The sequence below is a fragment of the Sceloporus occidentalis genome, unplaced genomic scaffold (genome assembly GCF_023333645.1).
Source record: "Sceloporus occidentalis isolate IW3139 unplaced genomic scaffold, rSceOcc1.0.p SCAF_19, whole genome shotgun sequence".
Lineage (NCBI taxonomy): Eukaryota > Metazoa > Chordata > Lepidosauria > Squamata > Phrynosomatidae > Sceloporus > Sceloporus occidentalis.
In genome coordinates this window covers 13,995,648-14,014,465 of record NW_028316999.1, presented here as the reverse complement: position 1 = coordinate 14,014,465, position 18,818 = coordinate 13,995,648, and the positions used below count along the sequence as shown (strand labels likewise).

The window sequence follows — 18,818 nt, the reverse complement described above, 5'->3', positions numbered from 1 at the left end:
AGAACTCTCAAATTCATGCTTGAACACAAATGAACATATAGAACAGGGTAAAATAACATTTTAGAAACCACATTTGTCCTGCAGGCCGCCAGTTGGACAACAGCTTATATTATGATCTAAATCAATACATTCAAATCCACATGTAAAAATGTGACATGTTACACAAAGTGCAAGGTGATTTGTCAGACCAATCCCCAAGCTTGCATCCTTTATCACTTATGGTATATTAAAAAGCATTTCAGTAGAAGAAAGTGCTGTATATCTATATTTCACTATATTTGTAATGGTAAGTCTTGGTTCTAAGTGCTAAATGTGAAACAATCAACATCCCATTTGTTTCCAAGACAACTGCTCCAATTTAAGCTCTTTGCTTTGGAAATGTTCTTTATACATATGGCCCATTAAAGGTTATTCTCTTTTATTAAATCAACTTGCACAAAATGATAAAGTGTGTTTACAAGATAATGATATAATAAGCAAAATGAATAGCTCTCTAAAAAGAAAAACAACACATGCTGAATTATGAGTGAGGAGAAGCGAAGTTGTCTATTTTCCAAAATGTTATTATGAACCCTGTTGCACCAATACCTGCCATTTTCTACATTGTATCCCAGTATATTTCCATGTAATTCATTGTAAAACATGAAACATCACAATATTGTTTTAACTGGATATTGTTTGACGGTATGATGGGGGAACATATACATGTAACTGCTCTGTAAGTTAAAATTATTAGGGAAAGCACTGCTCACATCATGTTTCTCCTTTGTATTATGCTATGGAAGAAGATGACTCTATATAAATCAAACAAATAATAATAATATATTATATATATTTGGCGTGACAAGGCGGTGTCTGCTTTCTAATATTACTTTTACCCTGCTCTTCCTTTTATTTTGCACCCTCATCCACTATCTTTTTCAATTCACCGTTTATTGCAAATCAGATATGACAGAGCACAAAATCTCAACAGTAGCATCGTATAATCAGGATACACATGATACACAGTCAGGAGGGGTTGCCTCCCACAGGATGCAGGCCAATAAACTGTCAGCACGGACATAGATGTACAGTTTCCAGATAAGGCAAGGAGATCTGTGCGACATAACAACCTCATTCGACCGAATGCTCCTGGCCCCTAGTGGCCCCCGTGAGGACCTCCATCTGGTAGATAAATTCGACACGTCGGAACCAGGCAGATATAGAGGGAGGGCTGGCGGACTTCCAGGATCTAGGAAGGGTGGTGAGGGCAGCATTAATTAAATGAAATTTGATGGAGCCTTTGTAGGATCTGTACGGGATAGTGTTATGGTGCAAGAGTACGGATGCCGGGGTAGCTATGAAAGACTGGTCGGCCACCTCCCGGATAACAGCAGACACCTCGTCCCAAAATGGCCGGATTGCGGGGCAAGACCACCAGATATGGTAGAGGGAGCCAGGGAGGGCATTGCAGCGCCAGCAGGTAGGGAATCAGGTGCAAAAACCTGTGTAGGTCGAAGGGAACCTTGTACCAGCGGGTGACTATTTTAAAGAGCGTTTCCTGAACTCTGCTGGATACGGTCCCCTTGTGCACAATCATAAGCATCCTCTCCCAGTCCTCGAGGGAAAAAAAGATCCCCAGGTCCCCCTCCCAAAGACTAAAGTAATATGGTTTAGTAAGTACCACTGGGGCGAGCTGGATCGCATACAAGGCAGAGAGGAGGTGTGGGGGTTCCTTGTCTGCCAGGCAAAGCCCTTCGAATGCGGTAGGTGCAGGAGTCCCACCAGCAAGTGCGCCGGAGGAAGCAAGAAAATGCTTAATTTGGGTTACCAGTCAGTTCCGTCAACGGCTTAAAAGTAGAGCCATGGGATACATGGCAGACCCGAAGTACGGAAACAGTAGGGGGCGTAAGGGACGACATACGAATGGCATCCCCCCCAGGTACAAGGTCAGGGTGCCCTGAAATAGGAAATAGGGGAGAGGGCTCCAGCAAGACACCTCCAGCGCGCGCAACCCCTTTGAGTGCCCTCAGTGTTGACGCAATCAAGGGATGAGGTGTGTGAACAACACACCTCTGCGGTTCAGAGATCCAGGGAAGGACACTGAGGGGGCAGGAGAGGGCCGCGGCCTCAACCTGAAGCCAAGGCCGGTTAGAACCAACAGACCATTCGACAATGCGGCGGAGGTGGGCAGCCCGCCAGTATAGCTCCAGATTGGGGAGACCCATTCCCCCCGACGTCTTTGGCCTGGTCAGGTAAGAAAAGGAGAGCCTAGGGGGCTTGCCCTTCCAGATATACAGAAGAAAGGCACTGTGACACTTACGAAAGTAGGAGCGGGGGAGAAAGATGGGTAATGTCTGAAAAAGATAAAGAAAATGGGGTAAAACATTCATTTTAAGGACACTAACCCTGCCAAACCAGGACACATGGGGGAAGGCCCACTTAGTCAAGTCGGCGTGGAGGGTAGCCAAAAGGGGATCAAAGTTCAGAGCCTTAATCTTAGTCAAGTCCGAGGGGATGAGGACGCCCAGATATTTCATAAAATCCTCCTTCCAACGAAAGGGCATCGTGGAGCGGATTTGATGGGAAAGGTCCGGCGGGAGATGGAACCCCATCACCTCGGACTTGGACAAGTTGATCTTATAGTTGGAGAGATAGTGGAAATGCTCAAGTAGTGACAACAAAGTGGGGAGAGAATGGTATGGATCCGAGAGTGTCACGAGGACGTCATCAGCAAACAGCGAGATCACATGGGAGCGACTCGCTATCTAAACGCCTTTGATTGCCGGGTTGGATCGGACAGCCGAGGCAAGTGGCTCGACCGCCAGGAGGAACAAGAGGGGGGAGAGAGGACACCCCTGGCGCGTCCCATTGGACTGGGTCACCCCACCGGACTGGAGACCATTAACCGTAACGCGGGCCATGGGGGAGGCGTACATCGCACGGATACAGATCAGGAACCGCGTGCCCAAACCGATACCCTCCAGGACCTTAAATAAAAAGGACCAGGAGACCCGGTCGAATGCCTTTTCGGCATCCATGGAGGCAAGAATCATTGGGGTCTGGAAATACTGGGTATGCGCAACAATGTCTATGACCCTGATCGTGTTATCTCTCGCCTCCCTCCCTGGCACAAAGCCAACTTGGTCCGGGTGGATGAGGCCCGGCAAGAGGGGACGAAGGCGGTTAGCGAGTACTTTTGCAATTAGCTTGACGTCCACATTGATTAGTGAGATCGGTCTATAGCTACTGCAGAGGTCCAGATTTTTGTCAGGATTCGGGATGACCACAATACTGGCATCGAGCGCCCGGGGTCAAAGGGCTCACCCCTAGCTATAGCATTAAAGTGAGTGACTAAACGGGGGCCCAGGAGAGGGAGAAATCTCTTATAATAAACGGCAGAGAAGCCATCCGGGCCGGGGCTCTTGCCAGAGGGAGAGCTCTTCACTGCGGATTCGACCTCGGATAACGGGATCGGGTCCTCAAGGAGCTTACTGTCTTCTGCGGACAGAACCTTCTGAAGGTGCGCAGTGGCCCGCTGAACATCCGAGGGGGGGCCTGGGCTAGGTGGGAGATTGTAGAGAGAGGAATAATATTGCTGGAAACACTCAGCGATTTTATGGGAGTGGAAGTGCAGCTGATTGTGTCTATCACGAATCCTGAGCAAGTAGCTCTGAGCCCTTTTCGCCCTCAAGGCCCTAGCCAGCAGTTTACCTGGCTTGTCCCCGAATTCTTAAAATTTATGGCGCGTCAGCAAAAAGTGGTGCTTAATACGCATGTCCACCAGGGACGCTAGTCTCGTCCGAAGGGCAGTGAGTTGAAGTTGCAGGGACGGAAGGAGTGTCAATTTATGTCTCACTTCTAGCTGCGCTATTTGTCTGGTAAGGGACAGAATGGAGTCCAAACGTATACGCTTCGCTGCAGCCCCCTGCCCGATCAGGTGGCCTCTCATAACCGCCTTATGGGCTTCCCAAACAGTCGGTAGAAATATGGGAGGACAGAGAGGATACATTATGAGGATCGTCTAGCAGAGTCTCATTAAGCCTCCAACTCCATTGTGGCTTAGGGAGCGAGGACAGAGAGAGTGACAGAAACACCGGAGCGTGGTCACTAATAGCGGACGGGCCCATCTCAGCAGAGCGCAGGAAGGAGAGATGGAAGTGGGAGACAAAAAAGGTATCGATCCTGGAGTAGGTAGTATGAGGTGCTGCAAAATGGGTATAGTCCCTGCCGTCCGGGTGCAAGACCCTCCAAGCATCTATGAGTTGGTTCAATTTAAAATGTTTGAGGACTTTGCGGATCATGGAATACGGGATGTGAGATCTGCCAGAGGACGTGTCAGACAGAGGGTCAAAGACCATATTGAAGTCCCCACCCAGGACAGTAATCCCTTCCAGGAAATCCGCCAGCTTGTTAAGTATGGAGATGATATAGCTACTCTGCGACCTGTTAGGGGCGTAAATATTCGCCAAGGTTATTTTCTGAGACCCTATGTAACCCTTCACAAATACACATCGTCCCTCGTCATCAGACCACTCATCTAAGGGTTGAAACCGGGCTATCTTATGGATCAGGAGGGCTACTCCCTTCGTTTTGGAGGTGGGTGAACTGGAAAAATAGGAATGAGCAAAATTCCGCTCCAGGAGCCGACGCTCAGCTCCTTGTCGAAAACGAGTCTCTTGAATAAAAGCAATATGGCTTTTAGAGGAGCGAAGGAAGGAGCAGAGTTTGGAGCGCTGTTCTGGTTTATTCAAGCCCCTCATGTTAAGAGTAACAAGGCGTAAGTGGTCAGAAGACACAATGGTGCCTGGTGGATATTGGGAGTGAGGGAGAGAGTCACAACGAATCAATCAGTCCAAAAACAGAAGAAAAAAAAACAAATAAACCAACAGAACAAATATGTGTGTAAAGTGTGGTGTGTGAGTCTTGAATAGACTGTAAACCAGTCTAATGCAACGACACAGAGTGTCAGGAACGTGTGAGCTGTGGGACTGCAGAGAGTCCCTAGGTCACTGTCCTAAGAGGACAGGGGAGCTCGGGGGTTGGAAGGCTTGCAAAACAAGGTAAGGGGGAAAGAGTGGAAAGGGATGAAAGAGCAAAAAGAAATAGGTGGGAGAGTAGGGAAAGAAAAGGAAAGCAACTACTGCGCCGTCCGCCTAGGAAAGCAGGAAGCTTCCCACAATTCCGAAAGGACGGGGAGACAGGGCGAAGAGGTATTGGGTACCCAGAGGGGGTCTCCAGGGGCAGAACCCCGGCAAGGAGGCCGAGGCCGGCGGCCATGTCTGAGGGGGGAGGGCGACACCCCGTGTCAGGTAAAGGCGCGGCCCCACCTACAGTGGTCTCAGAATACTCAATAAAATCATAAACTTAACAAAAACACAGCAGGTGAAGTAGAAATAAAAATAAACACAATTACAGAATTATGGCCCCAGGCATGTGTAGAGTGTGTGCAGTGTAGAAGCAGCGTTAGACAAGGGTCATTGCCACGAGACTACAGGTCAGGAATGGGAGCACAAAAACGGGTTGCCCAGAGGAGGTATGTCAGTGAGCATACAGGCCCGAAGTAAGGGACATGGACCCAGGCTCATGTAATGTGTGTGCATGGTCAGAGGAGACCAACAGGGTATAAGACCCAGAAACCAGGGCCACCAGCAGTCGTGGTCATGTCTGATGTGTGCGAGGTGAAGCGTGTATGAGTGGGTGCAAGGAGGTCAGTATGGTAAAACATAATAAAATGTGAGAAACGCAAACCGCACAAAAAACAGAACAAAAAACAGAACATAATACCCGATCAGAGGTCTACAAGTCCCGGACCACGAAGATGAGGAATAGCGGGCTTGGGCACTCGGAAAGACGGGTAGAGTCCAGCAGGTAGGTGCCCATAACAAGGCCAGAGTCAATGATATCCACACCGGGAGACGCAACATTGAGGGCGGTGAAGAAGCCGAATCAGCCGGTGGTCGGAGCAGTGGTCGGAGCAGTGGAAGGAGCGCGTCGGGTCCTCTTCCTTCGGTTGGTGTGCGGGATCCAGGAACCGGCCGGGTCGGAGAGAGGTTGCAGAGTCGGCAGAGCAGCCTCCCAGTCAGGATCATCAATGGGGGGCAAGTCCAGCTCCTCCAGGAAGAACTTCAATTCTCCGGGGTGTCTCAAAGTGGAAGTGTCCCCGTTCTGTCTCGCGATGAGCACAAATGGAAAACCCCATTGGTAGGGGATACCAGCATCACGAAGTGCTGAAGTGACGGGTCGCAGCGCCCTACGCTTCTGGAGGGTAAGTGGAGACAAATCCTGGTAGACAGAGATCTTCTCCCCTTCGAATTCCACGGTACTAGCCGAACGGCATGCCTTGAGAATCGCCTCCTTGACCGTGTACTCGTGCAGGCAACAAACCAGGTCTCTTGGGCGAAGAGCACGGTGAGCTCGGTCGAAATGGATGGGAGAGTCGTCTGGTTGGTTAAGCAGCGAGTTGAAGATGGTCTGCAAGGTTGAACGGATTTTCTCCGGCGGTATCGATTCAGCCAAGCCGCGCACCCGCAGGTTGTTTCTTCTGCCCCGATTATCGAGGTCTTCAAGTTGCCGCCTCAGCTGTTGTAATGAGTCTGTGTGTGTGTGCAGGGTGGAAGAGAGGTGATTAATCCTCTCGCAGGTAGTCAAATGGCCTTCCTCCAACGTCACCACGCGGTCTCCTATCTGTTTCAGGTCATGCTTGATATCCACTAGGTCGGCCTTAACTCCATGGGCTCTCCATGGAGTTAATCAATGAGGAATCAATGACAGCCGCGTGGTCTGCTTTCGTCAGGAGCGACTTGAGGGCCTTCCTCCACGAGAAATCAGAGGAGGACAAGGAAGGTAAGCCCGGGTCTGGATCCGAGAGGCCTGGCTCCGAGCAATCGCTAGCCTGACTAGCAGGCAAGGGCGCCATCTTGGCCTCCAAGTCCCGCGAGTCCTGGTCAGGCGTGCCATGAAAGTAGGACCGCACGGAAGGATTTGAGGTCTTATCTCGGGTCCCTAGAGATCTGTGGGTACCCCCGACTCGATTGGTCTTCCCCATCATCGGAATAGAGCGGAACGAAGCATAAGTTAAGGCGGACGGCGAGCAGAGCTAAAGGCTTAAGCGGCCATCTTCATCGAGCGCTGGCTCCGCCCCCTCCTCATCCACTATTTTTAACCTTGGCTACTAGACAAGAAGACACAGATTGTATCAGAAAGAAGGAAGGGTGTCTGAAAAAAAAACATGTGCTGATTGGCAGCTTGAAGCATCCAATCAGTGGTCAGAACTGTCAGATCAGGCTATGCAGCCTCTCCCTAATAGAAGTGGTTTTTTTTAGCCTTTTAAAGAATGCATATTGGTGGGGCAGTCTGGTACATTAAATTGTCACTTTAATAGAAGTAACACTAATATGAAGGTTAGCATTGGCAATGACAATGGGCTTCCATTCTCAGCAAACCTAGAGGCTGCCATTGTTGTTTTGAGTGATTTACCCAACTCAAACACCACACTGAACAGGTCCTTTGTAGCAATGCCAATGTTAAACCTGGGTAGTGTATAGTCTATTTAGGTTTTTTTATGGAATTTCAGACAGCCCATCATTAGAAGTTGGCTTTTAAATTAATGGGACTAAATCTAAATCTTTTGAGAACAAATTACATTTAGACAAGTATTGGTATTCATAATGTTTTTAAATAGTGGTTAATCCAGTGTTTATTCTGGCTGCCCTTGGAGCCATGAAGGAATATTTTCCTTTTCTGGGCAAAACTGGTTTGATCTCAAGTGGAGGTTTCTGTCACCTTCATTTGTATCAATGCATTCTAGTGTATCAATGCATTCTTTTTTCCCACCTTTACTATGTAACTAATTACATTGTCTAGCACACTTTTAGACTAAAGGTCATGTTAAAAAGAATACTTCAGCAACTATCTGTATGCCATAGGTAGACACATTAAAACTATGAACATGGCAGATTACAAAGGTTTAGTCAAGTTTGCCCTTTAATATACACACGTGGTACCAATTTCACTAAAAAAAGCCTTCTAGTCACATATTTGCAATAGAGCTTCTCTCCTTGCATTTAAATATTGCTCTATAAATACTGTATAGTAAGGAAGATCACAATTCAATCTTAACATAATTTACATAAAAACATTTTCTTACCTTCGATGTGTAGCTTAAGGTAAACATGATGTCCCACAGGCACTTGAAGATAACAGCTCTTAGGTAGTTCAAAGCAAAATAACTTGGTATTGTAATTGACATCACTTTTAGAAAGCAGTGTGCACTTCCTATAATAAAGTCCTACAAGACAGGAAAAACATTGTAAAATTATTCACACTAGAAAGTCTACTTGTGTTCCTGTTTCCAATGAACTGATCAACTAAACTTTAAATTTAAACAACCACCAATGTGCATAGGGTAACTTAAGATCAATACAAGCGTTTTACTCTTAGATTATAGAGGTTAAGGATCAATTAAACAAACAATAACAAGGTCATGAAACCACATTTGAAAATGGGGGCTTGATTGAGAAGGATCTATCACTTGATCAAGATTTGTTGTAAAGATAGGCCATATATTTGACTTGGATCACAGCATAAAATAGCAAGTGTAATAGGACTTTGGGTTTTAGTTGTTGGCTTTTGTACGTACTTTTATCAGTAAATTGAGTCATTTTGTTCTTTCAGAGTTTAGGGCTAACTATAATTGACTGAAAATGCCAGAACCATTACGTGTTAATGCATTTATGGCTATAGAATCTTCAAAACAGAACCGACTACTTGTCTGTCATTTTACTGATACAATAGCAGGAAATCAATGGGTCATCATTTAATCAAAATAATACATTTTCATAGACCGTAAAAGAGGACGAACCCCTAGCTGCTTGTCGGGGATGTAAAAAAATCAGTACTATTATTAATTGACCAAAGCAATAAAGTAGACATTTACATTCACCAATAAAACCTAGGTGCAAAGAATGATTATTTTGCAAAACCATGAATCTTATGCACTTAATTTCAAATTGAGCAAAAACTATATTTTTGCCAAGCATGACCTATAAGAAGTGCCACAAAATAATTTTTGAAATGATAAAACAAGTTGAATTCAAGGAGAGTCTAGGGAACCATACAGCCTCACTAATGAGAAATACTTTATAAGGCATTTTTTAACCTGTACAGGAAAAAAAAACGTAAACTACCCCAGGCAGTGCACTGCTTTAATCAATGACAAGTATTGAAATCTAGTAGTTTCTGCCCATGTACATTGGGGGTTATCATTAGACCCACTTGCATGTGTGTGCTTTTGGAAGAAGGATATTTTTTTTGCCAAACACCTTTTCTGCCAGCCCAAGACTTAGAGGTATGGAAAGATTGTCAAGATTCTGCGGGGGAGAAATTGTCGTAAATTGCATATAATGGCTGGAGTCTCACATTAATCACCGATTTCTAAATCAGCAATAAAATAAACTCTAAAGCTTGTTCACATACCTCTCTGGGAACTTTTTATATAGGAGTCATGTCCTTCTAAATATTTCCCTAAACTTTTCCAGATAATAGGATCCTTCTTCTGAAGCACCACTTCAAATTTCCCAGCTTTTTCACTGACACGAACTGAAAACAAAGTGTAGGGCAGGTTAGTTGTATGAAAGTACCCAAAAAACAGAGGACCAGAGAGTTGACATCTTTGTTGTTTTCAGGACAGACATAGTGACACTTACATAACCACAAGAGGTAAAAATCACTATTAAAAGAACCCAAAATATAAGAATTGGAGCACTTTTTACAAATCAATGCTTAAATGTCAACTTTGCAGAGTGGAGGAAAATGTAGGTGTGTTAGAAGTTATAAGTAATTTTATGTCTACCCATTAAGGTATTATAGCAGGAGTCATGTAGCCATGGTTCCTAGAATTATATATACCAGTATATATTAGGCTCCTAACGTTCTGCTCAATTTTCAGACTGACTCACAGATTTGTCTCTGACTCCTTATACAATGTTTAGGCAGCTACATTCTGACTTTATATATGTGTTGAGTCCTTATCATAACGATTTGCAGCAAATAATGAAAGGTCTCAGTCTTAAAATGATACTAGCAGAAAAATAACGCACTGTGAATTTAGAAATTAATTTACCTGTATATGTTTTTTTCTAACATAGAGCAGATATAAACAAAAAAGATAAATAACTGTTACCGGCAGCTCTGAAAGGTTTATTTCCCATAATGCTTAATTTTTACAATCCTAAGAGCAGGTCTATTTGGCTATTTTCGCTATGGAGGTTGAGGGCTGCTGGTTCTCCAATGCCGTACTCTAATCTAATATCTAAGCTGCCAGTGTTGTTCTCTTTGTCCATCCCTTGCAACACCCAGCCTTAGTTATTATTATTAATGTTTTATATAGCACCATCAAATTCCACAGTGCGGTACAAAAGGTAGACAGGACATAACAATTAGTATATATAACATAACAAGATGACATACAGAAACACAGGGGAGGAGTGCCCTGTTCAAAATAGCTTACAATCTAGAGGTACCAGCTCCCTGAGTTGCACATTGACTGTATTAGATCTTAAGTCTGACAAATGCAGGAACGAGGTGTATATTATATATACACTCACTGGCCACTTTATTAGTTACACCTTGCTAGTACCAGATTGGAAACCCTGTTCCCTTCAGAACTGCCTTCATTCTTTGTGGCATACTTTCTACAAGGTGCTGGAAACATTCCTCAGAGATTTTGATCCATATTGACACAATGGCATCACGCAGTTGCTGCAGATTTGTCAGCTGCACATCCATGATGTGGATCTCTTGTTCCACCACATCCCAAAAGTGCTCTATTGGATTGAGATCTGGTGACTGTGGAGGCCATTGGGGTACAGTGAACTCATTGTCATGTCCAAGAAACCAGTTTGATATGATGCGAACTTTGTGACATGGTGCATTATCCTGCTGGAAGTAGTCATCAGCAGATGGGTACACTGTGGTCATAAAGGGATGGACATGGTCAGCAACAATACTCAGGTAGGCTGCCACGTTTAAACAATGCTAAATTGGTACTAAGGGGCTCAATTGGTACTAAGGGGCCCAAAGTGTGCCAAGAAAATGTCCCCCACACCATTAGACCACAGCTCGAACCATTGATACAAGGCAGGATGGATCCATGCTTTCATGTTGTTTACAACAGTCTGACCCTGCCATCTGAATGTTGTGGCTGGAATTGAGACTCATCAGACCAGGCAACGTTCTTCCAGTCTTCCATTGTCCAATTTTGGTGAGCCTGCGCCAAATGTAGCCTCAGTTTCCTGTTCTTAGCTGACAGGGGTGACACCCGGTATGGTCTTCTGCTGCTGTAGCCCATCTGCTTCAAGGTTCGACGTGTTGTGTGTTCAGAGATGGTATTCTGCATAACTTGGTTGTATAGAGTGGTTATTTGAGTTACTGTTGCCTTTCTATCATCTTGAATCCAGTCTGCCCATTCTCCTCTGACATCAACAAGGCTTTGATGATGCTTGGTTTGAACGTCAGCAAGTTTTCTTCACCACGTCTACATGCCTAAATGCATTGGGTTGCTGCCATGTGATTGGCTGATTAGCTTTTTGTTTTAACAAGCAGTTGAACAGGTGTACCTAATAAAGTGGCCAGTGAGGATAGATGGATATAAATGCTGTGTGTCAGTTAATGCCCCTTAAGTATCTGAAGATGGCAGCACATGGGAATTAAATGAATCACCCAGGTCATGGACCCTACATTGTTTCAATTCTAGTACATAATGGAAAACAGCTTGTGTTTGATGCTGAAAAACAAATATAATTTAAAAAGCAAATCTGTCATTATGTTATACAAACATGTTTAGATATGTGGCCACACTTAGACATTTTTTCATGGCAAATAGAAGAAAACATATCATTTAAAAATCATATAGAGAGAGTTTTACTCACACATACTCTGTGAAATGATGTTCACAGCGACATGTGTATTTTGTACTTAAATGTCTAAAAGTCAAGTAACTCCTTAAAAACAGTCCCGGTTTTCAATTTTTGTACCTGTTCCCTATAAAAAGGTCATTACTAATTTCTCAAAATTAAGCAACTCAAGTAAGCTTTCAACAAAGGTTCTTTGAGACTCATCAGGGTCTTGTAGATTCTCCAAAGTGGGGGAGAACTGGCTTCCCATACCATACAGATGACAATCAGGCCACACTGAACGTTTATGACAGACAGATAAATATAGATAAGGTGGTGGCACACAGTTTAAGTAAAAAGTGAAGGTATTGTGTTTGCTTACCGTCAATATCCTTCTCTACCGCATGGTTTAACTCTAAAAGAAGAAGAAGACAACAATTTAAAAAACTGCATTGTACATAATAGGGGAATACCCCCAGTGTGCAACAGGAAGAAGGAACTGGTGTTTAAAAATAAAATATTCTAAAAACATTTTAAGGAAAACCTTGTTTATTAAACTATACAATGATATTTGTGACACTATGCCTGATGGCAGGGAAAGAATTAGTTATTGGCATTACACTTTAACACTGAGGTTTTTTACAGCCTTGTTCGCTCATATTTAACAAGGGTGCCAATATAAGTGGAAGGCACTGTGTATATATCTATAAATATAATTTATATTATACATATATTACACACACACATATATATATATACATACACATATACACACACACACACGTATATAATCTATAAATAGCTGGTGTAGAATCTTCTGTAGCAAGAACTTAGTAAATCACACCAGATGATTATGCATTATATTCTAATTCACGGAATATTTCTGTATGAATTCCATATGTTCGCCAGAGATCAAATCTCTCTCCTGTATTACACTGCATAATGTAAGAATTATACTATGCTAGCATGATTTAACTATTACCCAGAAACATATGGCACAAGTTCATTTTAATTTTAATGTTTTATAAGCTGGATCAATTTATACGTAAATCATTTGTCCATTAACTATCATTTGTCCATTAACTATTAACCCAAAGTAACACCATCATTTTGCTGCTGGAACTTCTGTAATTATTGACTTAGGAGATAGCTCAAAAGCTGCAAAGGTTTACATATATCTCATGATTTTGTTAGAAAAAAAATGCTCCTTTAAAATGCATATTACTGATAGCTCCAGCACTCTGGAAGTGGACAGATTGAAGTTACATGAAAGGGGTAATGCCAAATCTGTAGATCTGTTCTCAATGCATTCAGTTTTAGCATTTAGACTTTTCTTCCTTTAAAGGCACTAAACGTTACAACAAAATTCAGTGTCCAATTGTGAGTGTAATGTGACATATCGAATCCTGACAGGTTACATTGACACGCTACTTGATTATTATAATCAGGATATTAAAATGTGGAACACTAACCACTGACCTGTAAGATGTGGGTATGAGTTGTTGGCTAATAACTACTGACATGGTATATCACAATAACAGTGCAGTTCCAAAGTTTAGGGGATGATACTATAGGTCCTTCAATTAAATTTATATGGTTCTAAATGCAACTACTGCATTATTTTAAGGTACTCTTGCACCAGCCAAACAAATCAATTTCTTCCAAAGACAGAATGGGAAGCACAGGAAATGTTTTGTCTTTTCTATGGGCTCCTGGAGTGGATCAATTGGAGAGCTAGGTGAGCCAAAGCTCAAACTCCAATTTTGAATGAATGGATTCTCAAGTTGGGTTTGCATGATACAATCTAGGGTTCTCATGAACTCTGCAATAGGTGCACCAGACAGACATTTAAGCTCCCTCAAGCCAGAGAAGCAACATACAGGCTTTTCAGGGAAAGCAAAAGGCCCTGAAAAGACTATCCCTGAGCCAAGTGTAGCTCTACCTGCCTAGATTGGGTGTGTTGTCTGGAAGAGGTTTTGCAGAGCCTAGCTTAACTGGGTCTGGCAAGTGGATAGTTGGGCTGGCCAGTCAGGGTCAGCAAGGTGTAACCAGAGAGGGCTATGATTTTACATTGGTGTTTGCACATGTACATAACACTCGCAGTTGCTGGAAATATCTTTTTCCTGAGCCTGCTTGCCCTAGAAGACCATGCTAAGTCATTTATGACTTTCAGATAAAAGGGTCATTATATTATATTATATTATATATTATTATATAATAATAATATAATATAATAATAATATAATAATATATATTATATTATATATTATTATATATATTATAAATATGTCATTATATATATATATGTATATATATATACACACACACACATTCATACACACTATTCCATTTTAAATTATGTGTTCATACATACCAATTAATGCAAGATACGAAAAATCTCCAATAAATATTTCTCCCCTCAAGATATTCTCTTGAAGATCAACAATGATTGAATCAGAGCCTATATTCTAATAAAAAGAGAAGCAAAATCACCCAGGAGGTTGCAGTTTATTGAAGCAATGTACATAATATCTAACTTAAGAAAGTCGGATTCTGTCAAATTAGAATCATGGAGTTCTACAGTCACTGTATTATGTTCTACATTTAGAATTTGGGTTTGCGCAAGAATTAGCACTATCCAAAATTTAAGTGGTAGTTGCATTTAAATGCATAAATATAGTAGAGAACATTTTAGCCTTAATGAAGGCTAAAAAATGTCAGCTATATTTGCCCACTAATTCACAAACTCTTTTGTGCAAAGTTTACATAATATACGCATAACAATATATTATATACCATACATACACACTTTAGCACATATTTATAGTAAATAAATTATGGGGCAATCAAAAAGGTGTAGGCCATTTGCATCCTGGGACACACCATCATATCTACAAGAAACAGAATCAAGACAAACATTAAATCTTTGCCCGCCCTCTGTAGCATCACCCACTACAGAGTTCCAGACTATGCCCTGGAAGCAATATTAGCATAGGTACTGTATCAAAGCTTCATGAAATGGACTTCCATGGCCAAGCAACTGCACACAAGCCATAGATCACTACGTGCCATGCCAAGTGTCAGCTACATTGTTGCAAAGCAAACTGCCACCAGAATGGAGCAGTGCAAATGTGTTCTCTGGAGTGATGAATCATGCTTCATTATCTGGAAGCCTGATAGACAAAACTGGGTTTGGCGTATGCCAAGAGAGCGCTACCTGCTAGAATGTATAGCACTTACTGTAACGTTTTGTGGAGGAGAGATAATGGTCTGGCTGAAAGTAATTATAAAAGAGCCAATGATTTAAAAAATAGATAAAAACAAAAAACCTCAAGGATCTGGAAAGGGTTCGGGCCATGTTAACCCATGAGATCCTCAAAACAGAACAATGAGGTACTTTTAAGTTTACAGCAGGACACAAAGCCAAACCGGTTTGAATTGAACCAGGTCAGAGGGAAGCCTGAATACACTTAATTACTCTTCCTATTGTGCCATCTACATATTCTCCAGTGACAGCCCTGTAAACCAGAAAGAAAAAGGAAGCCCTGGAACAGAAACTATCTGCCTTGTAGATCTTAGAGAGATCTCAAAATCACAGTGATCAGCATTTTTTAGAAATAAAATTCTAACTCCAATGGAAAATAAATGAAAGGGAAAATAAATCATCTGATCCGGCGTCAGGAATTGGAATCAGCAAATGGAATTAAAGCTTGTGTGTGGATGGCAGGGTTATATCTGAGGGAGGCGTTAGTGATTTTTTCTCTAGCTCTACACTCTTTCCACACAGAATAGTTTTGCTATAACAAATAGATGAAAAAGCAATATTAGGAGACAGACACTACAGACTATACATATAGAGATGGCTAACAAATTAAAAACTATCCATAATATTTAACTAATGGACTCCAAAGCAGAACTGAATAAATGGTATATATATGCTTTGTATTGGCAAGGTTCATGCAGGGCACATGGGGATTATTTTTCTACTCACTTCTTATGATGTTCTAGTTATTATTAGTGCTTTGTACATAAACACATAATGCGTTGTCCTGTTATGTTTCAAAAGACACATTTTGAGTGTTCCTGATACGTTTGGGGGGTCTTGCAGCAGTGTGTATAAAGTGCATACAAAAAAAAGGATTTTTTTTAAGAAACATTTTCATTTCACATTCATGTTTTGTGCTTACCATGAAGGACCAATAATATCTCATGTATACTACAAATAACTAATGTGGAACTTCAATTTGGAAAAAAATTACCGTATTTGCTCGATTATAAGACGACCCTGATTATAAGACAACCCCCCAAAATCTGAATATTAATTTATGAAAAAAAGAAAAAGCCTGAATATAAGACGACCCCATAGGAAAAAAGTTTTACCAGTAAATGTTAATTCATGTAAACTACGCAGGGCTGCAACTAACGATTATTTTCATAATCAATTAGTTGGCTGATAATTTTTTCGATTAATCGGATACAAATAATCAATATGCTAATTTTTCGTTTATTTAAAATAAAAACTTATAATTTACATTAAGATGTGTCATTAACACTTAACTCTTTATCACAATGGCATTTCTCTATCCGCCTTCTTATTTTACTGACATAATTAAAGCTAAAACACATTATTTCTCAAACTAAGTTTTAATACCAAAAAAAGTTTTACACTTTACCCCAGAACTTTGCCCTGCCCCCGGCACTCCACACTTTGCCCCAGCACTCACACTTTGCCCCCCACAATCACACTCTACCCCCGCACCCCCAGTCTCCCACTCTGCCCTGCACTCCCACTCTGCCCTGCACCCACACTACCACTCTGCCCTGCACTCCCACCCACACTCTGCCCTGCACTCCCACTCTGCCCTGCACCCAGTCTCCCACTCTGCCCTGCACCCCCACTCTCACTTTGCCTTGCACAGACACTCGCACATAAGACACTCGCACATAGAGAATCACTTACCTCAGCTATGGACTCGTTCCAACCTTCAAGTAACTTTATACAGCAGACCAACACCATTTCTTAATTGAAGCGCGTCACATCCGGCGATCAGAGAGGTCACGTAACTCATTGAAGACAGAGACTGCAGAGCGCGTAGCAGAAGCGGAGAAACGCTCGCGGAGGAGGTAAAGCGAGCTGAGTGCTGCAACAACGAATCGATCACTCGATTAATCGATAACCGAAATCGTTGACAACGATTTCCGTTATCGATTATTATCGATTTGTTGTTTCAGCCCTAAAACTATGTGAACATTTTTTTTTTAATAAAAGCTATGACTGAGAAAAATATTTTGTTTTTATTTCCTTTTTTTTTTCAACCTGCCCCTGCAGTTATGCACATCTGCCCCCTGGCTTGCCACTCTGTCCCAGAAATGCCTTATACGCCCTATATGCCACTGTGCCCCATGATGTGCCTTTTAGCCCTCTAAATGCCACTGTGCCCCATGATATGCCTTTTGACCCCCTATGTGCCACTCTGTCTCCAGAATTGCCTTATACCCCTATATGCCACTCTGCCATTTAGGGGGTTAAAAGGCATATTATGGGGCAGAGTGGCATATAGAGGGTTAAAAGGCATTTCTGGAGGCAGAGTGGCATTAAGGGGGTTAAAAGGCATTTCACAGAGCACTCTGCCTCCAGAAATGCCTTATGCCCCCCATTTAACACTCCCTCCCTCCTCCAAACTTACCGGAGCTTCTGAGTCCCCGGGGCGTAGTCCGGGCAGCGTGTAGAGCTCTACGCGATTCGCGTAGACAACTTCCGCTGCAGCTGGGAGGAGGTGCGGCTAGCAGCAGGGGTTGTCTGCGTCCATCGCGCAGACCTTCCCTGGTTGTCAGAGAGCTCTACACGCTGCCCGGACTAAGCACCGGGGGACTCAAAACTACCGGTAAGTTGGGGGGGGGGACAGGAGGATCCAGGTCCCCTGCATCGCTGCGGGGGATCTGGATCTTAAGTCTTATAGTCAGACCTCAGGTCTGATTATAAGATGACCCCGATTATAAGACGAGGGGTATTTTTCAGAGCATTTGCTCTGGAAAAACCTCGTCTTATAATCGAGCAAATACGGTACATGTTGTCCTTATGTATAACAAAAAACCCTCACTCTTAAGTGCCATAAAAACATAAAAATATGAGTAGTATACATGAGTAAATACATAGTATTAAGTGCAAACCAACTGGAAGATGATATTTTCCAGAATACATTCAAAGTGATCTTCCTAATTACACTTGATTAAAGCACATAAAATGAAGCGTCATATTTTACTAATGTACCTTTTGTTTGGTGTAGATAACAACAGTAACCACAGAATCTGTTTGGAACCAATCAGACCTGGCAATGAAGTAAGAAAAATATGGCAATAAACACAAATACACAGATAGAGGAATCGCTTAAACATTAATAAATACGTAATGAGGAAAATAATTGTATCTGAACAAGATTATTTTTTTCCAGCGGTTTGTTTTCTTTGTTCTTTTTTTTTTTGAAGAATCAGTGTAATAATGCATACCAATAATAGTAAGCATTGTTCAGCGACGTGTCCGTTATATGTTCAAGAAAAAATAATGTCCAGTTATGACATTAAGAAAACAATAAGGTCAGCTTCGAATAAGGTATTGTAATGTTAGTATACCCTACAGAGTAGAAAAACAAGCATCCATCCACTGCAGAAGGGGAACAAAGGAATACATTGCCTTAACCCCTTAAGGACCAGGCTGTGTTTTACCTTTTGTACCATTGGGACCGAGGCTGTTTTAACACTTTTGCGGTGTTCGTGTTTAGATGTAATTTTCTCCTCACTCATTAAGTGAACCCACACAAATTATATGTTGTTTTTTTCAGGGCAAGAAGGGCTTTCTTCAGATACCATTGTTTTAATCATATTATCCATAAAAAAAAAAAAAAAAATATGATGAAAAATGTAAAAAAAAAAAAGAACACATTTTCT

At 42.3% G+C, this 18,818-nt stretch overlaps 1 protein-coding gene across 1 annotated transcript in view; it reads right to left on the bottom strand.

The window, feature by feature from the left end:
- Window positions 1-18,818, bottom strand: part of LOC149302477 (cytochrome b5 reductase 4-like) — a 72,811-nt gene that overhangs the window by 11,798 nt on the left and 42,195 nt on the right. The window contains exons 7-11 of the mRNA XM_089482658.1: window positions 18,145-18,202; window positions 14,248-14,341; window positions 12,256-12,288; window positions 9,457-9,579; window positions 8,129-8,269 (exon numbers count right to left, since the gene is read on the bottom strand). Of these exons, the coding sequence (XP_089338784.1) occupies window positions 8,129-8,269; window positions 9,457-9,579; window positions 12,256-12,288; window positions 14,248-14,341; window positions 18,145-18,202 (449 nt within the window). The remainder of the gene's footprint in view (window positions 1-8,128; window positions 8,270-9,456; window positions 9,580-12,255; window positions 12,289-14,247; window positions 14,342-18,144; window positions 18,203-18,818) is intronic.